Raw genomic sequence first — 26,748 nt, 5'->3', positions numbered from 1 at the left:
AGTAGCCTGGTGCAGGCTTTGGGACATGCTCAATTTCTCAGTGTTGGACCCTAGGATTGGGGTGCCTAATATGTGGCTCAAACCCCTTGCTCCCAAAGGAGGATCCCTGAGCCTATGATAGATGACTTCTGTTCTGAGTCACCCACTAGAGATGTGAGCTCTGACTAGATCACTTCTACTCCCTTCTTACTAGATTCTGTGTAGGTCTTTCTTTATAGCCTTGGTCATAGAAGTGCCATTCTTCTAGTCTTCAGGTTATTCTCAGGGAGAGTTGCTCTTTGTGGAGTTGTAGTTTTGATGTGTTTGTAAGGGAAGGTGAGCTAAGGGTCTTTCTACTCTGCCATCTTGATCCCACCTCCAACCAATGCTTCTTTTCCATAACATGTGAATAGTTACTTTTACTACCAACTCACAATATTGGTTCTGAAACTACACAATAGGGGACTTCTTTGCTTTGCATTGGCATTCATACTTCAAGATTCAGTGCTAACATATCTTGGGCTGTCTCTACCCTCCAAACCCATCCTCATTTTATGAGAGACTCACTGATGATGATTGGTGTCTTTCCTCATAGCACATTCAGACATGAATATACAAGAAAGTGATTCCCATCTGGGGTCTGAATCTAAGTTATTTAAGGTGACTATCTCCTCTAGTGAGTTCCTCTCTTTTGTATTGTTACCAGAGTTGCAACCATTCTGCTGTATTTGTTTGTAGCTTTCTTAAGGCATAACTGACATACAAAAAACTGCATATATTTGAAGTATAAAAGTTGATTTTTTGACATATATATCTGCTCATGAAACCATCACCAGAATTAAGATAACAAATGTGTCTACCACCTCTCAAAATGTTCCTCATACCCTGTTATAATATATCCCTCCCTCCAACCACCCATCCCCCTTCCTGGTTCCTCCTGCCCTTCTTGACTTGGTCTGGTAATGTTTGACCAGAAAAACAGCTAGGTTCTCTAGATCTGAGCCAAGAGTAGAAAACTTCCCTTGGGCCTTTTTTCCTTCCTCCTTTGAAAAGAAGTCAAACCCTACCAAAGACTTCTTTGCAGCTGTGCACAAACAACTTCAAGACTAGATTAAGAGTCTTAAGAAAGGAACTAGGAGATTGAAACACTTCTGTAAGTTGCAAGTAGGATTCTAAAGTTGCAAATTACTTGAAAGATTTGAGGTGAATACATGTTTCTTAAGGAAACTTCTATTATAAAAAGCATAAATTTGAAAAGTAATGAAAAGAATATCTGCATAATTCCACTATCCTAGCTGAACACTATTGGTCATTTGGCATGTTTTCATTCCTGCCTCTTCACCCAACCAGAAAAAAAAAATTCTTTATTGAAACCTACTTTGAATACAACTTTTGAATTTTGGTGTTTAACCTTCTTTTCTCCACATACCTCCAGCACACACCACCACAGTATAATCATAAAAGCATAATGTGTATTTTTTCCTCAGGCCTCAGAGAAGGAATCAATATGTCTTCTTAGAGGAAGTGGCTGCAATATGCTATTAAGAACAAAAGCTCTATGTTGTGGTCCTGCTAGTATGTTCTAGAAAATTAAAATCTATAAAAATAGATAAAAAATTTCTTCTCTGTGGAACAAAAAGTTTACAGCAGGAAAGAATAATCCCCAGGGAAATCCAAGTGCTATAGCCAAAGGTATACCTTTGTTGGGGGTGGTGGTGTTAGGGATGAGGAAGCCAACTTCTGAGTGTATTTGTCTATGTACACTCAGAAGTTAGCCTCCTCATCCTTAAAATTCCTACCTTCCCTTTAGTAAATTGGAAGGATTCATTTTAATGCTTATTTTTTTTATGTTCAGCACTCCAAGTGGCCTGTCAACCAGTTAACATGCTATGTAGTCCACTCCATATTTATTTGATGCAGTGAGGTGGAATAGATGCCTTATTTCTGAGATTTTCATAAGAAGAGGGAGGATAAATTTCTTACTCCCCACTCAAAGACAGGTAGTTAGGCTCAAGATTCTATTTTCTTAAGAACTTCAAAGATGAATTCTAAACAAAAGGAAAGTTATACTCTGATTGTTTTCCTACTTTAATCAAATTTTCTTTTAAACCATCTCAATTTAAAATGAGTCGGTGGGGAGGGTATAGCTCAGTGATAGAGTGCATGCTTAGCATGCATGAGGTCCTAGGTTCAATCCCCAGTACCTCCTCTAAAAATAAATAAACCTAATTACTCCCCAGCAAAATAAAATGATTAAATAATACAATAATAAATAAATAAATAAAATTTTTAAATATAAAAAAAGAAGATTCAGAGTTCAGCCTTTGGTCACTTTGATATGCAGACAGTAAATGGGACCAATGCCACAAACTCCAGACAACTCTGCTCACTGAAGCCCAAGTTGTGTGTTTGTAATCTGTAAACTGCAGCTTCTTGGGCCACACTGCATGGACATGACATAATGTAGGTAAAATTGAACAGGTTGAGGCTGATGGCAATGAGAGAAGCTATAGAACATACACCTTCCCTGTGCTCATGTTAAATCTGACTGCCCTTTTACACTATAAGAGTAAATGGAGTGGAGTAAAAGTATATCACCTTTCTAATGATTCAACCAAGCTAAACTGTATTGTGCTAGTCTGATTTCATTGTTTTGGCAAGATTTGAAATTGACACTGCAGGTTGGAAGTTCTGAGATAAGATCATTGATGCCAGACAAGTATGTTCAAGGGACAAAAATGTTTTTTTTTAATTTATTATTTTTATTAACCAGCAACAATGGATTCAGAATCATCTGATGATTTTAAAAACATTTACTATGAAAATGCTGTTAGCTTCTGAGTTAAACACTTGAAATTGTAGCTGGAGATAGATAAATTTCTGCTTACCTCTTCCACACTCCCAAAAGATAGTATCAAAGAACACATCCATCATCAAATGACAAACACAAATACACATACACAAATGTGCATCCGGGAAGAATTGTTTTTAACAGTCTGTTCACAAGCAAGTTTCAGAAATTTTGCATAGAGTTGTAAGGGCTTATGATTGTAGCTTTTAATTACACAGCTTACCACCAAGCTCCCTGAGTGACTGATGTAGCATAGCATGCAACAGTTTTTTGGGGATGGTTTCTAACAGTAACTGACTCCTGAATTATCTTCAACCCGTGGCGCATCCACTCATTCTGAATACTGCCTTACAAGGGATTACATCATGTTCCAACTCCCCTGCTGATAGCTTAGAAAACAAAAAGACAACGCTAAAGGAAGGGCACTTTGCATTTCTCTTTGATTTTCTTTCATTCAGAAACTATGACCTGCTGTATCTCAATAGGCTGAAATCCACGGACAGCAGATGGAGTGGTGAAAAAAGTGTTAGGTAGTTCCCCAGGGCTGATGGAGCCAGAGTCACTTTGCACTGAGCCTCCACTGTTCTCAAACTGGGAGATTTTCTTTTTGATCATCTTTCTCTCTTTGGCTCTGCGATTCTGAAACCAGATTTTTACCTGAAACACAAAATGCTTTGGATTTAATGGGGCAACATACTGAATGTATTTTTCATAGTCATTGCTATTGTTCATAGACTTTAGTCTGTACAAAGCTCTTTCACCTGCATCACTTAATTGAGTCTCACAATGACCTTGTGAAGTATTCCCACTTAACAATGGGTTTAATATCTGTTAAAAGGCCATTAAAAAAAAGTAAAATCATACCAAAAAACCCAACAGGAGTTTTAAAAATTTGAGGCTTAGAGAGGGAAAATATCTTGCATGAGATGAAACAACTCAAGTCCAGGGCTTCAGACTCTGAATGCAGTGCTCTTTATATTATACCTCACCATCACCTCTGTTGCACAAGTAGAAATAATGATAGAATGGCAGATAATGATATGGTGATAAAACGGGAAGGATTTAAATAGCAAAAGTGATTACAATCTGTCATTAAAGAAGTAAGGTTAATGAAACAGAACTGGGTGAACAGGAATGCTGGAATACTGTGTCTCTTGCTATGATAGCAGCTTACCTTCATAAATGGTTGAAATGCAAGCTACATGGGATAAAGCAATACATTAATGAACTTTACAGTTCTAGAATTCTATGATTCCAGGATTACTCCTAGACCTAAGCAAAAAACATCAGGTAGTTATGTAATATTAAGATTTGGGTGAATGGAAATCACTGATCCTTGCTGTGATTTATCTTCACTGAGTACCCACAGTAAGCTAAATTTGAGGCAGGAATCATGGGATTACATAAACAACAGAAAATTAAATATCCTACACTGTGTAATAGAAAAAATTGCTTCAGATAGCAGCATTGGTGTTCAGTTACTATTATAGTTAGACTGATATGAACCAGATAATTACCAAGATTGAGAAATCTCCACTTCACACATTGGTTGTGACTACTAGGGGAACCATATCAAGGTTTTTGACCTAACTGATCAATTGTATGGGAGTTTTCATCATTTTCCAACCTTATTGTCGCCAGTCCTTGCTTCCACATCCACATCTACAGAGTGCTCACCACACTCAATTTTTAGTAAACCCACCAACCAATGGTACTAAAATAAGAGGTCCAGTAGGATGGGCTTTAGGAAAGCTTCGTCTTCTGTTTTGCTTCCACTCCTGCTTACAGACTTCCCTAAAACCTCAACCTATTGAAATGACTATAAGCAACATGTTGGATGTACTTCTGGTGTACCTGTCTCTCAGAAAGGCCCAGGTTGACTGCCAGCTCTGATTTTCTCCGAATGGTGATGTATCTATTGCAGTGGAATTCTTTCTCCAGCTCCAACCTTTGATGATCTGTGTAAACCACACGATACTTTTCTTTTGTCCTGGTTTTCCCTGTTAGGGGAAAAAGTAATACATTTACTCATATTTTACTTCTTTGAAGATTGTTTTGGTTGGAGGAATTATAGCCACTATTCCCACCCTTAGCAATTACTTTCTAATATAAAACAGGTACATTTTTTGAACCAAATATGTCATAAGTGCGTTTCTCCATTAGTCATCTGTGGCTATTATAGATATTATATATATCCAACACACCTATCACACCACCACTGACATATTGTTACACTAAAGCATTTTAAAGCAAACACTTAAGCCATGATTTTCATTCCCTTCCCCCTCACATATGGGAACAGCATTGGCAGTAGTAGCAACACCCATTATATATGCACTTGCTTTTATATTTTATGCAGTTCATTCATGCTGTTTCCTACTGAACCTCTCACCTACCCTTTCAAATTATGCAGAATGTGTCTTGACCCTTTTTTACAGATAAGGAACCTGAGGTTCAGTGTAGGTAAATTAGTGGCTTTGAGCTAGTGAGCTGAGGAGTGGGGACCCAAACACATACCTTTGATTCCCAGTCCACTGTGCCAAATGTTATTCCTGGTTTAAACATCCTGGGAAGCATAAGAATGGCCCAAGTGTGGCAAGCCAGTTTATGATCCTGACATTCTAATTACATATACATTCTAGAGGAATTTCATTTGGATAGTAATTTAAAAAGAAAACATCTATTGTCACTTAGATTCTGTTCTAGGATAGCCCCTATTGCCTATTAGAAAAAATAGTTTAGTTTTTTGGGGGGAATCTTAAGCTGATTTTTATTCCCAAGTGGATAATGAATGAGGAAAGGAGCTGGTGTTGACTTAAGCAGAATAAAATGAGTATTCTAGTATTCTTTGAAAAATATACAAACATTTGCTTTGTGTCACAACATTTAACTAATTTCTCATGCCCTCCTTCAAATAGAGTTTTATTCCTCCTTTCAAATTTTCCAAAGGTGATTAGGAAGTTTCTCTTTCTTTTCAATTTTTCTAACCCCCTCCAGGATCTTCCTCCTTTTCTCTATGGCTTTTGGCAAACTCCTTCTGATCTTCCCTGGTTGTTTTTGATGTGAAGTTTTGGGGAGCGATCTGTAGGACAAAGGTTTCTTTAAAGTAGTTCCCTAAACTCCATTGAGGTGTTAAGATGCAGCACAAGCTTAACAAAGGAGCTACATAGCATCAGATCCCATCCTGAACCCTCTTTACATTCAGGAACACCAGCCAATTGGTTTGGAATTTACAAGCCCTAAACAAATGTCAGACACCCTTTCATCTCCAGGAAAGGAAAAAAAAAGGGAGGAGGGGCCTGTATGTAGAAACAAATTCTAGATGAGAGATATGTTTTAGGATTAAACTAAATGTCTGGAGACTCATGGACTAATGAACTAAACAAAACTTTCTCTCTTGAAAACGGAAGACAATGAACTCCAGTCAGTTAATATATCTCAAAGGCTCAAACTTTGAGCTATTTTTCTTTTTAATTTGTTTGTTTGTTTAGTTAACAGATTTTTAAAATTGAAGTATGGTTGATTTATAATATTGTGTTAGTTTCATTTGCAGCAACGTGGTGGACCAAGAGAATATTATGCTTAGTGAAATAAGTGAGACAGAAAAAGACAAATACTGTATGAAATCACTTATTTGTGGAATCTAAAAAATAAAACACACGAATATAGATAGCAAAACAGAAACAGACTCACAAATAAAGAAAAAAAAATTGAACTGGTTTTCTGAATCTAGGGAACCAGGGGTCTGGCATTTAGTATGTTACAATGGCAGAATGTATATTTGAGGTCACAATGAAAACATTGAGGTTTAATTTATTTCCAGGACCTCAAACCTTAGGATCAAAATATATCTTTGAAGAGATATTTGCTAAAACCCTTCCTAATCCCAAAGTGGCTGAGTGTTTAAATTCTAACTTGAGGCAGAAGTTAAAATTCAACTTGTGTGTGTCTGTGTTTTCTGCTCTTTGATAATCAGTAAACATAACCAGACTTCAAGAACTCTGGAAGGTTGTAGTCCTTCCCCACCCCCATTGGTCATAAATTCCCCTCTTGCAGTTTTTTCTGAGGACAATAAAGTCAAGACCAGGCCTCTTTATTTGCCATGAAAATCCTCACCCTTTCCGGCAATATAACCCCTGAAGAAAGGAGGGATGAGGAAGAGCCAGGCTGCATATCAAAGCCATGTAAAGTGTTTAAAAGAGTCTGTTGCCCCAATCTGACATATAAACCCTCAAACCTCAAGAAGACGTAGATCAGGGGGAAATATTGACTGCACAGTTAACAAAGAAAAATGAATTCCCATTTCCTGGTGCTCCTCTTGTGTCCCTCCTCCCAAACTGTCTTCTTTCCGCCCCTTTCATTGCCTCTGCCCCTCAAATGATGAAATCAGATTGAGGTTTGGACATTTCCTAATAGAGTATAATGTCATATTTCCATAATAAAACATCAACAAAGCACTAAGAGCCCTAGCTTTTATCGTTCAAGCTAGTCTCTTCTCTCAGAGACTATGACATCTCTGAGGGTGAAGGAATCCCTTCTGTAGTGCTGTTGTGAGTTAATTTAGGAAAGTAACACATTTTAAGATATATTAAAGGGCTGCTCTGTAGTGAGGATTTCATTGCCTCCCCTTCACCCCCAAAGACTCAGACAAGCCTCTGTAGTTAAGGATGGAGGGACTCCTTCCCACTATTTAGATGGCAGTATCCCCACAGAGTTTGCAAACAAATGTCATGATATATGATGACTTATTATCACCCTAAATGTGCTCATTTGAGAGACTGGCTGTGAAAACACTGTTAGAAAAGCACTCTCCAAACCTAGGAGTTATGATGATAATGACAGTGAGGGTAGAGATGATGATAATCAATCTCTTTCTATAGAAAATATAGTGAAATTGATACCATCAGGATGACTATTCATTTTATGGTAATATTTTGCTGCTTTTAGTTAAAAATTGCACCCAAATTCATTTATAAAAATTGTCCAGAGAAATTATCAAAACCAAGGAAGATAATGATAAGCTTCAGGAATTACTAACCAACTCATTTTCTGAATTGTCCTAACTGAATAAAATCTTTTAAGTATAACTTCCTCAGTGTTTGTGTTTTGTCCAGTAGCATAATAAGAATTATTCAAAGTCACTTTCTTCTCTCCTCCTCTTCCCCATCCCTAAAAGAAAGCCCCTCTCAAGCCCTGCTTAGGTTACTACCTTGTCAATACTCATCCAAGGCTACAACTTTGGGGAAAAGAAAAGATGAAAACATTCCTAGCTGTAATGTACCGACAATGTTTAAAATATGAAAATACTTAACTTTTTTACAGAGCCTTTCCGTCAGGTTCCTTTTCATATAATCTTTAAAATGAGATGTATATTGGAACAGACTACTTAGGGAACAAAGTGGAAATTAAAAATTAAAATATCTCACTTTTAAATCATATCACCTAGTGGACAGTCATTTACTCTGTATGTCAGTCCCTTTTCTCTTATTCAAAAATCAAATGTGATAGTAATCACTATGAAATGTTTTCTGATTGTCTCCTAATTTTCTTTCTTTAACTTAAGGCTATTTAAAACATTCTTCAGTGATGGAAAAAGCTTTCATTTGATTACATAATCAGGGAGGGGTTACTTCCATTTTGTATTTCATCTATTTTCTTTCACCATAAGTCAAATGTCCCACAACACTACAGAGTGAAGTAGAAAATTTAGGAGGATCTGACTTATTCATTTAACAGACATTTGTTTAACATTCACTTATGTACTAAGCATACAAATGGGTGCCTTTTTGTTTGGAGTGATACAGAGAGGTGATCAGCTTAATGGTTTTTTTTTTGTGGGATTCATAACCTGAGATCCATGGAAGGGTTTCAGTGGGTCCAAGAGTCTCCCAAAATTATTTTAAAAAATGACGTGTGCATGTGCATTTGTGGTTTTGCACATTTATCTGAGGAGAGGGTCCGTACTTTTCATCACATTCTTAAATTGCTGCTAAATATGCACCTTGGGCTACAAGAATCTAGCAAAGGGGTATATTTGTAAGACATTAAAACTAAACAGAGATTGAATTTAATAAAGCCTCATCTGTAAAACAAGCTGCCAGAAGTCAAAGGGGGTACCAAAATCATTCAATTTAGAATTTCTCATAGACGTTGTAGAGAAAATCTTACAAAGGTGGCCTTTTATAGCCAGGTTTGAAGATTTAGCTAATGATGAAGATACCATAGACTAATTTAGAGCCTCTTTCTAAACTTCTTCTGGCACCAGAGTTACCTAAAAGAGAGGCTCTGACAAATGCAAATGGAAGACTTTTAAGCAGAGAAATGTGTCATATTTTCTCTTGTAAATGGAAAACTCATGACTCAAAATAATTTCTTTTATCTTGTCCTTTCCCCCATATTGTTCTGTCTTCCAAACAACATACTAGTGACTTTCCTCTTCTGACGTGTTTCAAAACATAATCCTGGACTGAAAGCAGCTACCTTTCTGGTTTTTGCATCTTTTGCTGATGGTTAGGGCTTAGTGAATAGATGTTAATTATGACCCTAAGATTAGATATAATAACAGCCCTGAGAGTGTCCCACTCTAACCTAATTTTCTGTTCTATTTAGCCAGGCAACTCACCCTTATTTCACAAAACAATATGCAGACTTACTTTCAAACACTTTAAAACCAAGTATTTAAGCTCAACTTTTAATTTTGGATTGCTATTCTAGTAATAGTCTAATCAATTGGAACTGCCTCCTTCGGACTGACAATCCTCTTCATGGTAAACGTTAGTCCTTTCCCATCCTCCTGCATTGTTTTGTTTTGTTTGTTTAGGAGGAGAAGAAGTGCAGAACTGTGAGCAGAAGCATAATCATCGTGGACAAACGCTATTGAAATGTCATTTCTTCCCCAGAGGGATGAAAGTGACAGAGCCGATTTTTACTAATTTCTCTAATGACAGGGAGCGATGGGTTGGAATAATAATAATGTGATAAAAGAACAACTATAGCTGAAAACAAACATCTCCCCGCCTCCCTCCTCCACCTCGCGTCCAAGATTAAAGCACCCACCTCCCCCGCCCCTGGCTCCCAGTAGCCCCCCACAGGCTTGCTGGTAGGAGAGTGGGTCGGCGGCATTAGGCTGAGATCTCTGGGCCTTTCCCTGCGGCGTGGCAAACCTGCGTCCAGCCCCTGCACCTCTAGACGCCTGCCTGGACTGTTATGAGGGCTTTAATCGCTTATTGACGCTGGGGCTGATATTCGTGCACGCCCAGGGGATGTTAGGGTTGAGCAGCTTATTATGACCCGGTGGTGGGCTGTAGCTTTCTCGCAGCCTCCACGCTTCCATTGGCGGAAGGGACGTTGTAAGAAGGCATTGGGTTTGAGCCCAGCTTGCCTCTGCCCACTTGGATGAAGGAAGCTGGAGCTTCCTTGAGAGTCCAGGGTGACGAGGTCGTTTTGCTGTCGGGGCTTTCGTGGCAAAACTGGAGGGTCTGATGCCAACCAAGCACCATGAACCTGAGTTGAGCATCACCAGCTTTGGGGAGGAGGGGCCGACTCGCCCAGATAGGGAAGGGTTTGAAATGGAACGGGCAAGCAGCAGTGACTGAGCGTCGGGACACCGAGGCTATCTCCCCCTCATTCACCCACTGATCTTCTCCGTGCATCTGTTTTCTTATCTGGGTAACTACAGGGTTGGATCCTGATCTTTGTAGCTAACGTGCCCATTGACCCGCTTGCTCCCTTGACTGATCAGAAAATGGTGAAAAACCGCCCCTCGGGCGGGCTTAGTTCCACGCGCCACACTCTGAGCAGAGGCACAAGCGAGGGAGGTCATTAATGAGCCGGGGTCCTGAGTAGTCAGCCACGCAGTGGTCTCCTTAGCTAAGCTGTCCTGTGAGAAGTCTGACGAGTAGGAGGGCGGGCGAGCCAAGGAAGTAGAGGAGAAGGAAAGGTGTGAGGGCATTGGAATCGGTTACTCACCCGTCACCTGCACGGTCTTGCGCATCCACGCATAGGGGCTGTGGCGGCTTCTGCTGGGAGAACTGGCGTCCGCAGTGCCGGCGTCGATGGGGAACAGTGACGAGCCGTCTGGTGCCGGCAGGCTGCTACCGCTGTTTCCACCCCCTGCGGGGCCCAGGTTGCTGTATTCGGGTGAGCCGAAAGAGACAGGGCTCGAGGTCATGTCGTTCATGGGCACCGTGCCCATTGTACTGGACGGCCCAGGGTACACGCTCCATTCTTCCCGAGGGGGACTATAGGGTGGGCCCCAGGCGCCTAGCGATGGCCCGTGAGGATCCATACCGGGCATATGGGGATACCCCATGTAGTGCGCATAAGCCGGGGCCGCTGAGAAGCTGGAAGCTGGCAGCGGACTCCCCCCGCCCCCAGTGCCGCCAGCCCCGGGGGTGCCACCCCCCGTGGGGCTCCTGAGAGTGCCCGAGTACATGCCCGCTTCTTTTTCCAAAAGGCAGCTTCTGTACATAGTGGCTTGAGTATGAGAAAGGAGCGCCCTAAGCCATTCTGAAGTCCTTGTAAGGCCCCAACCCGACTTTGAGAATTAGTAGGGAATCAGTAGGTCAGTCCGTAGCTGTGCTGCACGCTTCTCTGTGCCCGTCAGACTACTCCATCGGCATTTCCTACCCTGACGGTTTCCAGGTGACCGGTAGCCCGGTATAGATAGGCCCCCAATGGCTGGGCTGACGTCAAGGGGCTTTAGGCTTTTACATAACATTTGCATTCAAATGAACGGCCATTTCACTTTCACAGGGACTTGTTCACTCTACGCTCCCTCTCCCGGACCTCTGGGGCCTTTCTGTCTCCTCTTTCTCACTTTTGTCCATCTGGTCCCATAGCACTAATTTTGCACTTTTGGAGACAGGAGCTCCTCCAAAGGTTTCTGACCAGCTAGCTCCCTCCAAAGTGAGATAGAGACATGCAGAATCAGGGCCAAATCCTACCCTTTGGGACTCAGTCCTTAGCCCAGGGCCTCTTCCCTTTACGCTGATCTTCCCACACCCAGCCTGCATCAGTGGTATCCCCTCTGCCCAAATTCTCTGGTACAGGTACTTCACATGGCAGTAGCCCATGATACTACTGAAAAGGGTTGCCCCCTCCCCCAGGAGGAGAGCTTTGTTTCTAAGGACGGAGATTCATTTCACAACTATATATTGTGTGCCTATTGTGTGTAAGGCTGTTGTAGACACAGGGAATAGAGCAGTGAACAAGAGACAAACATCCCTGCTCTGCCTTCCTAAGGTTACATTCCAGTAAATGGCAGGCCAGATTAATTGGATGTTTTACAAACATGCACAAATTAAAGAAAGATGGAGAGGTTATGGGAAAAAAAAGGAAGGAAACAAGGAGAAGACCCATGTGGGTCGTGGGCTTTCTTATTTTCTTGTCAGTTCCCTGGTCTTGCTTAGGCGTCTCTTTTTGCCAGGTATGAATTCTGCCTCAAAACCAGCACTCCAAGGAGCCAAATTCCTACAGTCTTAAATCCAGGGCAACTGCATCTCCCAACTTTCTTTCACACTTGAGGAGATTTCCTTTGTAAAACTCCAGTTGTTGAAAAAGACATGGGCTTGCCAGTAGATGCCAGTGAACTCAAGATTTTGCTTCAAGAAACCAGAGTACCTCCAGACAACAAAACAAATCTGTATACCAGGATTCTTTCTCGCCCACATATTCCCTCGCCCTTCCCCCCTCCCCAAAACTACCACCACCTTTAACTCAGGCTGTGCTCCTATTCAGGGAGTGTGCCCCTCTATAAAGTCCAACCCAATCTGGCACCCCCATTAACTAACCCTTCTTTGGCTTTGGGACTATCACTTCACCTCTGGTAGTTTCAGGGGTTTTCCCTGTGTAATAGAGATTCTAACAGTGTCAGCATTTACAAGGCAGGATTTCCTGAGATAATGTATGCAAACTGCTTAACTTAATACTTGGCACACAGTACCACTGTATTCACTAACTTACTGCACAACTATTTATTGAGTGCTAGGTGCAATTCTATGCATGGAGATATCAATAGTGAACAGACAAAGCCCTTGACCCTATTAAGCTTATATTCTCAAGGGGAGAGATACTAATAAGTAACTAAATTTTATGGTATGTTGAATGGTAATAATTAATGTGAAGAAAAAGAGAGCAGGAAGGAGAATAGGGAATATTGGAGAATGCTGCAACTTAAAATGTGGTGGTTTGGGAGGACTTTACTTAGAAATGACATTTTAAAAAAATATAGAAGAAGTGATAGAGTGAGCTATGAGGAGAGGATCCAGACAGAGGGAACAACAAGTGAAAAGACAATGTTTGTCTTCTATTGGAGAAATAGCAAAAAAGAAATTGTGGCTAACAAGTAGATTAGGTCCAAAAGCTGATGGTGGTAGGTCATTTTAAATTTCTAATTTTTTACTCTAAGTGAAGTAGGAAGACATTGTAGAGTTCTGAGCAGATGAGTGACATAATTTGACTTAAGTTTTGAAAGGATCACTCTGGCCTTTGGATTAAGAATAGACTGTAAGTGGGCAAAATAGAATCAAACTGATTAATTAAAAGGCCATTGCAATAATCCAGGTGAATGACATTGGGGATGGAGTGAAATGGTTGGATTCTGGATATATTTTGAAGCCTGCTTTGGAGAAGAAGGAACAGAAGTAATTGGTCAGTAAAACCTGGCACTGGGGAGAAGGGCAAGAAAATCACATACCCATAGGCACTTTTTACACAGGGTCTCATTTAATCTTCACAACAGCATTATGAGTTATTTATTATCATTTTCATTGTAGAGATGAAGAAACTGAGGCTCAGTTAGGTGGCATGACTATTTAAATGAACTACTGTTGTGTAGTAGAACCAGGTTCTCATCCTAGGCAGCCCTGATTGCAAATTTCATGTTCTTAAGTTGGAACCAGGCAAAATGTACAACCTCAGAGCTTAGATCTGAGGCTTGGCTTCTATTTTCTTTTTCTGCTCAGGTTCCCAGGCCTAGCATTCTCAATACTTTTCCCATCATAGACCTAATACCCTTGCATTACTCCCTTTCACCTATTCTATCCTGAGGCAAACTGGTCTACCTGACATTTGAAAAGCTAGGTCAGGAGGGAAGCACATGGAGGACCTTTAAGAGTTAGCTAACCCAATACTATCATTTTACCTAAGAGGAAATGGAGGGCCTGAGTGGGGAAGGTATTCCTTAACACAGTGAATAATAGAACTGACATTCAAACTCAGGTCTGTTGACTCCCAGATCAACACTCTTTCCTCTAAAAAAATGTATCTTTGCTTATGCAGTTCTCTTTGTCTAGACTGTTTTTCTCCATAAAAATTGTTCAAATTCTCCCTGTTCTTCAAGGCTCAGCTCAAATGCACCCCCCCCAAAGCCTTATGTTAGGATACTCCTCTCAGAAAGCACTCTTCCTCTTGTCTGAATTCCATTATCAACTCCCCTACCCCACTGACTTACTATTCTTGTCCACCTTAGCGTTATTTGTGGTCTTATCTGAATCTTTTGGAATTTGAGCATGTTGAAAGATTGTGAGGAGGCGTGTTTGAGCCCTGCACAGTGGACTGTATGTACATGGTAGGGTCTCAACAAATATTTGTGTGCTGACTCAATAAATGACCTTGGAATTGTAAATTGGAAATCACCATTTTGACTCAGTTCTAGGGGTGTGTGGAAGAGAAGCCAGTAAGTACATTGTCCAGTGCTTGGCAGAACTTGGCTTCAGGATTACTTTGATTCTGTGTTTTTGTTTGTTTGTTTCCAGGGGGTGGGAGTGGGATGGGGGGTAAGGAGGTGAGAGAGAGAGGCGGATTGGCAGGGAGGTTTAGTTTAGTTTATTTACTGGAAGTTTTGATTTATTTATTTATTTTTTACCTAGAGATTAACCAGAGAGGCAACCTCACTGCAGGAAGCAGAGTGGCCAGCAGTAAAAGTCAAACCCCACAGGTTGAAGATCAGGGATCAAGCCATGTGAGGGTTATTTAGTGCCACTGGGGAGTAGTCAGTTTTTCTGACTTAGAGAAGCCTGAGCTGTTCCCCACAAATAGGTAATTGTAAGGCATGCAGGGGACAATGAATGTCAGATTGCTTTATAAACAGTACAATTCATCTGTGATGGAATACAGGGATCTGGGTAAGCCTTTTCTTTAGCAGGCTTAATGCTTGGGAGGCTCTCACTGCCTGGTAAATATTTTCTAAGCTTAGCCTGGCCTCTCGGGGCTGCCAGAATAGGCCAGGGCTACTCTCCACCCACCTCAAACCTCTCCTACCTCCTTGGCCCAGATTTCAACCTGGTTTAGCCTCTGCAAGGGTACAGGAAGAGGGGAAGGGTCTATTTGTGCTATGGAGCTTGGCTTCAATCATGAGTCGTTGGACCCCCACTACTACTAGGAAGGAGATGAGGAAAACAGAGTTGAGTCTTTCTTACTGACATGGTAACTGAGGCTAAGAGTAGGGAAGGGACTTATTTGAGGTACACACAATAGTAATTTATCTAAGGGACTTGGATTTAGACTCAAGCATAACTGACTGAGGGAGTCTACAAGGCACTCTACCTATCTCAGCTCCAGTTTCCAACAGGAAAAATGGGACTGCCAGTAGAAATCACTCTATATGGATGTTGGGAGGATTCAACGCACCATTGGTGTGGTTAACAAATGGCCGTTATTACTGGCATCCACAGAGTGGTTGAATCTTCCACAGGGCGTGGGCCTACCATGCCTCCCCTAGCCCACATCTAAGCATGGAAGGCACTGAGAGATTGGGGAGAAGACTCAAAGCAGTTTGGACATCCCTGCCTATTTTCTCTCAATTCAGGTTTTACACTCTGGGCTCTGAAAACAGTGTTCCTCCACCCACCTATCATCACCTCCTTCCCTGAGCTCTTTGGAGCCTTAGTGATGCCAGTACTTGTATCTTGGATAGGAAAGGAGCCTGTGTCCTTTCCATCCATCTTCATCATTGTCCTTTCCATCACTATGAAGAATGAGCACCACTAGATTCCAGATTTGTCCCAAAGCATCACAGTAGGGGTAGGACCATGGAGCATTTTGGAGAAAGATTGAGGTTCTGACATGGGAATGTGAATAGTTAGGGCAAGTACTTGTTGGAGTAGTGGAAGGCCAGGGCTCTGTATCCACCCTGCCCCCAGGGCCAGCTGCCCAATTCTGGGTTAGGAGAACAAGAGGAATGAGGAAAGTCCAAGGCTTTGAGATAGAAGCCAAAAGACAATATAGTGAAGAAACAGACTTCTTGGGCATCCAAGGGCACCCTCAACTCTGGGAGAGAGAAGGTATGTGTAAGGAGGCAAGCAAGGATTAATGTGTAATGCTCAAATCCCAAACTTAAGAAGGGTAGGTCAAGGAGGGGTTTTACAGAAGAGAGAGGAGGAAGAAGAGAGGCCAATCATAAATAAGGAGACTACAAACCCAATAATCTGGAATTAAAGGAGCCTCAGTCTGAGTCTGAGAAGATAGGGTAGGTTGATTCTTTGAAAGAAAAAGAGAAATGCAAGTCTCAGCTATCTGCTTAGGGAAAGAGAGTTCACAGTTCACAGAATATGTACTCTAGGCCAGAACCAGTGCTTGTTCCTTTCTAGTATGAACTCACATTAAGGTCATTATAATCAAAGAGGGTAGATGGTATCAGCCCTGTTTTATAGTAGTGGGGAGATGGAGGTGACAATGGAGACTCAATGAGGTTTAGTAACAGGCCCAAGGTCAAATATCCAGTAAGAAATAGCCAGTAAGGCATTATCTAGTATGACTACAACATTCATGTGGGACCTGGGGATCAAGACTTTGAGAATAATGGCCCAGTTGTTATGCCTGTATTCAGTGAACACAGGATAAAAAGGAAAATTGGCACAAACTATAATGGGAGAGATTTAGATTAGTTCTGAAGAAGAACATGTGCACTATGAGGATCAGGAAGCACTGGGGTGGGTGAATAAGTTGATGAAAGACACATGGAGTGTGGCCTTTTTTAGAAGTCTAGGTGGCATTCTGTGACGGATTGTTTCAAAACAGTTTGACTTTGAAGCCAAAATAGAATCACCTTAGTGCTGACATTTGATTTCATAATGAGCATTTTTACTCTAAAAGGTTTGTTTTTACTTTGACCTTTCTTCATCCCAGTTTCATTATTCTCTCCCACTTGAAAATATCTCTCACATCATCTCATCTTACTATTTTTTGCTTGTTCTCTCACTGGATAATTTCTTCACTGCATTTTCATTCTCTCCTAAACACCCAAACTTTATTATCCTTCACCTAATCAAACTGTGGCCTGTGAGCTAAGAATGGTGTATGTATATATATATATGGTATATATATATGTATATTTGGTATTTATAAATGGTATACATCTATTTTATGAATTATATATATGACATAAAATAATTAATAAACTTTATTTCTAAATCAGTTTTAGATTCACAGCAAAATTGAAAGTACAGAAGGTATAGCCCCTCTCCCCACCTACCCACAACCTTCCCCCATACCACAGTGGTACATTTGTTACAATCAGTGAACCTACTTTGATGCATCATTATCACTTAAGTCCATATTTACATTAGGGTTCACTCTTGGTATTGTACATTTTATATATTTTCACATGTATCTACTATTGTAGTATCATACAGAATAATTTCACTGCCCTAAATATCCTCTGTGCTCTGCCCATTCATCCCTCCCTGCTCCTAAACCCTGCTATCCACTGATGTATTTACTATCTCCATTGTTTTGCCTTTTCCAGAATGTCATATATTTGGAGTCAATCATCGTATATAGCCTTTTTAGTTTCCCTCTTTCACTTTAATACACATTTAAGTTTCCTCCATGTCTTTCATGGCTTTAGTAACTCATTTTTATCACTGAATAATATTCTGCTCTCTGGGTATACCATGGTTTACTTATCCATTCACCTACTGAAGGACATCTTGCTTGCTTCCAAGTTTTGTTGATTATGAACAAAGCTGCTATAAACATCTGTGTGCAGGTTTTGTGTGGATAAAAGTTTTCAATTAATTTCAGTAAATACCAAAAAGCATGACTGCTGGATCACATGATAAAAACATGTTTAGTTTCAAAAGAAACTGCCAAACTGTCTTCCAAAGTAGCAGTACCATTTTGCATTCTCACCAGCAGTGAATGAGAGTTCCAGCTGCTACACATAATTGTCAGCATTTGGTATTAGTGTTTAGGATTTTGGCCATTCTAATAAGTATGTAGCAGTAACTCATTTTTGTTTTAATTTGTAATTCCCTAATGGCAAATGAAATTGAACATCTTTTTACGTGCTTACTTGGCATCTGAATATCTTCTTTGTTTAGGAGTCAGTTCAGGTCTTTTGCTCACTTTAAAAATTGGATTGTTCATTTGCTTACTGTTGAGTTCTTTGCATATTTGGGATAAAAGTCCTTTATGAGATCTATCTTTTGCAAATATTTTCTCCAAGTCAGTGGCCTGTATGCTCATTCTCTTGACATAGACTTTTGCAAAGCAGAAGTTTTTCTTTTGTAAGTCATAACTGGTGTTGTATCTAAAAAGTCATTGCCATACCCAAGGTCATATAGGTATTCTCCTATGCTATCTTCTAGGAGTTTTATAAGTTTTCAATTTTACATTTAGGTCTATTTTACATTGTGAGTAAATTTTTGTGAAAAGTGTAAGATCTGTTTTGTTTTTGTTTTTGTTTTTGTTTTTGTTTTTGTTTTTTTGCATTTAAATGTCCAGTTGTTCCAGCATCATTTGTTCAAAAGCCTATCTTTGAACAAATTGCCTTTTCCTCTTTGTCAAGGATCAGTTGACTGTATTCATGTGGGTTTATTTCTGGGCACTGTATTCTGTTCCAATGATCTATTTGTCTATTCTTTCACCAAAACCATACTGTCCTGATTGTTGTAACTTTATAATAAGTTTTTTTAAAGGTCAAGGACAACTTTTATTGCTACCACAGGCTTTTATCATCAGTACATGGTTGTGACTGCAATACATTCTTCAGACTACACAGGGAGCTCAGGATCTAAAAGACACTAAGAGAAATATAGGTAGGCTGCAGAGGTAGGGGGATTAACTTTTATTGAGAAACTCCTAACAGCTAAACATAAAACAGGATACTGAATTCAGTTATTACACGTTATAGACCCAAATCATAGAGCTGCCCCAACATCTAGACAGTCTCTCCTATTGACTATAAATGAGTGAACTGTTCAGTTATCAAAAAAAAAAATCCAGTTTTAGTTGTAACAGAACATGTTTCTTTGTTGAGCACCTGGATATATTAACTTAATCAAATTCTTTTACACAAATGTCAAAAATGCTTTCAACAAGTCTAAGAATGTCCTAATCACATGTCACTTTTAAGCTTCATTTTAAAATAAACAAAGGCTCGGGGCCAAGATGGCAGAGTAGCAGGACGCTCGTAGCTCACCCTCTCCCACAAATACACCAAAACTCACATCCATGTACCCACCCAGCCAACCAGAGCACCTGCTGAACTTCAACAGAACATCGCCCTCTTCAAAAGACAAAGATGCCAAAAATCTGGTAGAAGAAAAAGAAAAAAGAAAGAAGAAAAAGCAAAACAGTGCATGACTGGTCCCACAGGGTGGGAGCAACAAAGGAGGGATAGTGCTCGTTCACTGAATCTTCCCCTCTCCAACGGAGAGGTCAGCAGAATGGAGGGGGAGCCTCTGAGGCTCAGATGTGTACGGAGCACCCCTTGACCGACAGAACTAAGTTAAATGGGCACAAAGGGTCCTTACAACACCCAGTGCGAGATGTGAGCTGGCAGCTGGGGGATGGGACAGGCTGCTCAAGCCGGGCAAAGGACTGGGGCAGCTGCACTGAGGCAGCCCCAGGGGACTGCAGGGTACTGTGTGCTGTGGATGAGTGGGTACACAGGGCAAAACAACCTGGGCCCTCCATAAAACAACATGACTGATGTGCCCTGAGGGGAAGGGTGCCATAACCCCATCTCTGAAAACCCATGGAAGGTTTTTGGGTGAAGAGGGGCAGGGCTCAGCCACAGCCACCATATCCTCTGGCAATTAGCACCCAGGTGAGGGCAGGGTTGAAACCTGAATCCTTACCTAAGGGCTTAGCAGACTCAAAGGCAAGATGTAGACTTGTTTACAGCCCAAGGCAGATAGGATATTTCTGTCCTGGTACCTCTGAGAGCTCACTATGCCAAGACAAACAAGGAGCTGAGTTTGGCATGGAGCAGGGGCAGGGCTTTTCCGCTGTCTTCCCCTAGCCCACTTACGGAGCATGGACCTGAGGCAGAGCAGGCAGCTGCACAGAGCAGGGGAGCGACTGGTGGTGGGAGAGGGTGGGTGGCCACCCGCCTTCCCTGCAGGAGTGCAGCACCTGACCATGGTGCTGGGAGGGGGCGCAATCCACTCGCCTACCTCGCCCAAGCACAGCATCTGACCATGGCATCAGGAGTGACCTGCCCGCCAATCGTGTAGAGTGTAGCACCTGACTGCACTGTTGGGAGGGGGCACGATCTGCTTCTCAACAGGCACTGGGAGCAGCACAGACCAGGGGAACCAATGGAAGGACTCTGAAATCAGCAAGCTGATTTTGCGAAACAGGGTGAAGACAGAAAGACCTCTTGATAAAATCATTAAGAGTGCACAGTCTCCATGAGAACACATCCTGCCCCCTTTTTAAAATCTCTTTTTATCTGTTCTATCTTCTATTACCTTTTAAATTTTTACTTTTTAAGCAATTGTACATGTCTCCAGTTTTAATACCTTTAAAGTTTTTCTTTTAAAATATTTTTATTATTATTATTTTAAAAAATCCACCTCATTTCAATTTCACTTCACTGGGTTTTGATCTCCTGTTATTGATTATACATGGGTTTCAAGTATTTTTTTTTATTCTTTTCTCCTTTTTTAAAGGGTTTTAAAACTCGATTCTCAACTCAATTGTTATTCTGTTTCAACTTGCTCTTCTATTACTGATTATACACTGTTTTAAAACCGTTTTTTTCTCCCTTCTTTAAAAATTCTCTTTTTTAAAGTTTTATTCCTTCATAGGCTTTAGATAGATGAATACATAAACTCCCTAAGGACACAATAGATAACTGATAATCCATAAGCCACAGTGCCAGAGAGCTATGAGCAAGATGAAGCAGAGGAACCACTTCCAATTCTAGCAGCAGGAGAAATCCCCTGAAAGCACAATCAATGAAATAGACACTGATGGCCTACTATATCAAGATTACAAAAAAGGAGTGAACAAAGTACAGAAGGAACTAAAAGAGATGGTGTTTGGAGATATAAAATATGTCAAAATGAAATTGAAGCTATAAAAAAGAGCCAAGTAGAATTGGTAAACCATTTGCTGAGATGATAGCTGATCTAAAGGCTGTACAAAGCAGGCTAGATAATGAAAAGGAACGAATAAGTGACCTAGTAGACAGGACAACAGAAAGCACTCAATCAGAAGAGCTGAGAGAAAAACAAATAAAAACCAATGAAGACAATATAAGGGACCTTTGGGATAATATAAAGCATGCCAATCTATGCATAATAGGGGTTCCAGGAGGAGGGGGGGAAGAGCAAAGGGGATTGAAAAGGTATTTGAAGAAATCATGACTGAAAACTTCCCAAACCTAAAGAAAGAATCAGATATCCAAGTACAGGAAGTTCAGAGGGTCCCAATCAGGAAGAACCCAGACAGACCTACACCAAGACATATCATAATCAAGATGGCCAGAGTCAAAGATAAAGAAATGACCCCAAAGGCAACAAGAGAAAAAGAGTGAGTTACAAGGGAACCCCCATAAGGCTTTCAGCTGATTTCTCTACACAAACACTACAGGCCAGAAGGGAGTGGCAAGATATATTTGAAGTCCTGAATGAAAAAAAGGTGCAGCCTATATACTTTATACAGCAAGGTTATCCTTTAGAATAGAAGGAGAGATAAAGAACTTCACAGACAAGGAAAAACTAGAAGAGTTTAGCAACACTAAACCCATGCTAAAAGAAATATTGAAATGTCTACTCTAAATAGAAAAGAAGAAGGATGCTACAGAAATGAGAAACTCATAACTGGAAAGGTGATAACTACCGTCAATTACAAATAGAATAAACACAAAATTGTAAAAGAAGACATATAAATCATTAAGAGTAGGAGAGGGAAGCAAGAAAATATAGAGTATTTTTTCTTTCTTAAATTTTTTTTTCTCAGTAGGATGGGTTTGAGCTTACATTACTATCTGTTTAATATAAACAGTTATAGTAATGGGCTAATAGACTTACAAAAAAGGGTAACCACAAGCCAAAAACTTAGAAGGGAGCCACAAAAACTGAATAAAATCCAAGATAATACAAAGGAAAATTACCAAACCACAAAAGGAAGAAGAAAGGAACAAAGAGGAAAAAACAAATCAACTGCAAAACTAAGTTCAAAATGGCAATAAACACACATCGATCATTAATTACTGTAAATGTTAATGGACTAAATGCTCCAATCAAAAGACATAGAGTGGCAGACTGGATAATGAAGCAAGAACTTCCAATATGCTGCATACAAGACACCCACTTTAGGGAGAAGGAGACATATAGATTGAGAGTGAAAGGATGGAGAAGGATATTCCATGCAAATGGAAAAGCCAAAAAAGCAGGTGTAGCAGTCCTGATTTCAGACAAAATAGACTTTAAAACAAAGGCCATAAAGAGAAACAAAGACATTTTATAATGATTAAAGGAGTAATACAAGATGAGGGTATTACACTCATTAATATATATGCACCCAATATAGCATCACCTAAGTACATAAAGCAGTTACTAACAGATAAGGGGAGATATTAACGGAAATACAATCATAGTTGGAGATTTTAACATTGCATTAACATCACTAGACAGACCTTCCAGACAGAAAATAAATAAGGCAACAGAGAAATTAAATGATACAATAGAAAAATTAGATTTGGTGGATATTTTCAGAGCATTACACCTCCAAAAACAGGATATACATTCTTTTCAAGTGCACATGGAACATTTTCTAGGATTGATCATGTACTTGGGCATAAAAGAAGCCTCAACAATTTTAAAAAGATAGAAATTATCTCAAGCATCTTTACTGACCACAATGCCATGAAACTAGAAATCAACTACAGAGAAACAAAGGAGAAAAAAGGAAAGCATGGAGATTAAACAACATGCTATTAAAAAACCAGTGGGTCAACGATGAAATCAAAGTTGAAATTTAAAAATACCTTGAGACAAATGAAAATGAAAACACAACCACACAAAATTCATGGGACACAGCAAAGGCAGTGCCAAGAGGGACGTTTATAGCGATACAGGCCTTCCTCAAAAAAGAATAACAATCTCAAATAAACAATCTAACCAATCAGCTAAAATAATTAGGAAAAGAACAGCAAAAACCCCCAAAAGTCAGCAGAAGGAAGGAAATAATAAAGATCAGAAAGGAAATAAATAAATAGAGATTAAAAAAACAATAGAAAAAGTCAATCAAACCAAAAGCTGGTGTTTTAAAAGAGTAAATGAAATCAACAAACCTCTGGCCAAACTCACAAAGAAAAAAGAGTACCAATAAGCAAAATAAGAAAGGAAAATGGAGAAATTGCAACAAATAACGTAGAAATACAGAATATCATATGAGAATATTATGAAAACTATATGGAACCAAACTGGATAACCTAGAGGAGATGGACAAGTTTCTGGAAACATAGAGTCCACCAAGACTGAATCAAGAAGAAACTGACCACTTGAACAAACCAATCACTAGAAATGATATTGAATGAGCAATAAAAAAACTCCCTACAAATAAAAGTCCAGGACCGGACAGCTCCACTGGGGAATTCTACCAAACATACAAAGAAGAACTCATACCAGTCCTTCTCAAACTCTTCCAGAAGATTGAAAAGGAGGTAATACTTCCAAACTCATTCTCTGAAGCCACCATCACCCTGATACCAAAACCAGGCAAAGACACTACCAGAAAAGAGAATTATTGGCCAATATCACTGATGAACATAGACGCCAAAATCCTCACCAAAATATTAGGAAATAGAATCCAACAGCACATAAAAAAGATATACATCATGATCAAGTTTGGTTCATCTTAGGGACACAAGGGTGGTTCAACATATGCAAATCAATCAATGTAATACATCACATCAACAAACCACATGATCATCTCAATAGATGCAGAAAAAGCATTTGATAAAATTCAACACCCATTTATGATAAAAACTCTCACCAAAGTGGGTATAGAGGGAACATATCTCAACATAATAAAAGCTATATATGACAAACCTACAGCCAGCATAGTCAATGGTGAAAAACTCAAAAGCTTCCCACTAAACTCTGGGACAAGACAAGGCTGCCCACTATCACCACTCCTATTCAACATAGTCTTGGAAGTCGTAGCCACAGCAATCAGGCAAGAGAGATAAATAAAAGGGATCCAAATTGGAAAAGAAGAGGTAAAAGTGTCATTATATGCTGATAACATGATATTATATATAGAAAACCCTAAGAAGTCCACACAAAATCTACTAGAGGTGATTGAGGAATTAAGCAAGGTAGCAGGTTACAAGATTAACATTCAAAAATCAGTTGCATTTCTTTACACTAATGATGAATCAACAGAAAATGAAAGTAAAGAAACAATCCCCTTTAAAATAGCACCCAAAGTAAGAAAACACCTAGGAATAAATCTAACTAAGGAGGTGAAAGACTTATACATGGAAAACTATGAACCATGGGTGAAGGAAATTAAAGAAGACTTAAAAAAATGGAAAGGTATCCCATGCTCCTGGATTGAAAGAATCAATATTGTTAAAATGGTCATACTACCCAAGGCAATCTACAGATTGAATGCAATCCCTATCAAATTACCCAGGACATATTTCACAGAACTAGAACAAATCATAATACAATTTATAGTGAACCACAAAAAACCTAGAATTGCCAAAGCATTACTGAAGAAAAAGAAAGAGGCTGGAGGAATAACTCTCTCAGACTTCAGACAATACCATAGAGCTACAGTCATCAAAACAGCATGGTATTGGTACAAAAACAGACATATGGACCAATGGAACAGAATAGAGAGCCCAGAAATGAACCCACACACTTTTGGTCAAGTAATCTTTGACAAAGGAGGGAAGAACATACAATGAAATAAAGACAGTCTCTTCAGCAAATGGTGTTGGGAAAACTGGACAGCAGCATGTAAATCAGTGAAGCTGGAACACTCCCTTACACCATACACAAAAATAAACTCAAAATGGATCAAAGACTTAAACGTAAGAAAAGATACAATAAACCTCCTAGAAGAAAATATAGGCAAAACGTTATCTGACATAAATGTCAGCAATGTTCTCCTAGGGCAGTCTACCCAAGCAATAGAAGCAAGAGCAAGAATAAGCAAAAGGGACCTAATTTAACTTACAAGCTTCTGCACAGCAAAGGAAACCATAAGTAAAACAAAATGACAATCTACGGAATGGGAGGAAATTTTTGCAAATGAAACCAACAAAGACTTGATCTCCAGAATATATAAGCAGCTCATATGACCTAATAAGTAAAAAACAAACAACCCAATCCAAAAATGGGCAGATGACCTAAACAAGCAATTCTCCAAGGAAGAAATACCAATGATCAATAGGCACATCAAAAAATGCTCAATATCACTAATTATTTGAGAAATGCAAATCAAAACTATGATGAGGTATCACCTCACACCAGTCAGAATGGCCATCATTCAAAAGTCCACAAATGACAAATGCTGGAGAGGCTGTGGAGAAAAGGGAACCCTCCTACACTGCTGGTGGGAATGCAGTTTGGTGTAGCCACTGTGGAAAACTGTATGGAGTTTCCTCAAAAGACTAGCAATAGACTTACTGTATGACCCAGTAATCCCGCTCCTGGGCATGTATCCAGAAAGAACCCTTCTTCAAAAAGACACCTGCACCTCAATGTTCATAGCAGCACTATTTACAATAGCCAAGACATGGAAACAGCCTAAATGTCCATCAACAGATGACTGGATAAAGAAATGGTGGTATATTTATACAATGGAATACTATTTAGCCATAAAAATGACAACATAACGCCATTTACAGCAACATGGTTGTTCCTGGACAATGTCATTCAAAGTGAAGTAAGCCAGAAAAAAAGAAAAATACCATATGAGATTGCTCATATATGGAATAAAAAAAAGAACATAAATACAAAACAGAAATAGACTCATATACATAGAATACAACTTGTGGTTGCCAGGCGGGAGCGGGGTGGGAAGGGATAGACTGGGATTTTGAAATCTGTAGATACTGACAGACATATGCAGAATACATAAACAAGATTATCCTTTGTAATACAGAGAAATATATACAAGATCTTGTGTTAGCTCACAGTGAAAAATAATGTGACAATGAATATATGTATGTTCATGCATAACTGAAAAATTGTGCTCTACACTGGAAATTGACACCATATGAGAATGCTCATAATGTGGAATCTTAAAGAAAACAAAAAGAATATAAATACAAAACAGAAACAGACTCATAGACATAGAATACAAACCTGTGGTTGCCAATGGGGCGGGGGGTGGGAAGGGATAGACTGGGAGTTCAAAATTTGTAGATACTGAAAGGCAAATGTAGAATAGATAAACACGATTATACTGTATAGCACAGAGAAATATATACAACATCTTGTGTTAGTTCACAGTGAAAAAAATGTGACAATAAATATATGTATGTTCATGTATAACTGAAAAATTGTGCTCTACATTGGAATTTGACACAACATTGTAAAATGACTATAAGTCAATAAAAATGTTTAAAAAAATTATAATAAACAAAAATGAAAATAATTTTGTTTCAAACTCTAGAAATTAAAGAAGACAAACAAAAATCAACATGGTAATGGGAGGCCTTT

The 26,748-nt window shown here is 39.6% G+C and overlaps 2 protein-coding genes across 3 annotated transcripts in view; one reads left to right on the top strand and one right to left on the bottom strand.

The window, feature by feature from the left end:
* Positions 1-26,748, top strand: part of LOC105063582 (nucleosome assembly protein 1-like 2) — a 149,214-nt gene that overhangs the window by 55,019 nt on the left and 67,447 nt on the right. The window lies entirely within an intron of this gene.
* Positions 1,719-11,586, bottom strand: CDX4 (caudal type homeobox 4). Its single transcript, XM_010948158.3, has 3 exons — positions 10,799-11,586; positions 4,685-4,830; positions 1,719-3,487 (listed from the first exon to the last, which is right to left on the bottom strand). Exons 1-3 carry the CDS (start codon positions 11,298-11,300, stop codon positions 3,281-3,283), a joined length of 855 nt encoding a protein of 284 aa, XP_010946460.1. The 5' UTR covers positions 11,301-11,586; the 3' UTR covers positions 1,719-3,280.

This window comes from Camelus bactrianus, chromosome X, assembly GCF_048773025.1.
Source record: "Camelus bactrianus isolate YW-2024 breed Bactrian camel chromosome X, ASM4877302v1, whole genome shotgun sequence".
Lineage (NCBI taxonomy): Eukaryota > Metazoa > Chordata > Mammalia > Artiodactyla > Camelidae > Camelus > Camelus bactrianus.
This window is presented reverse-complemented; position numbering and strand designations above follow the sequence as displayed.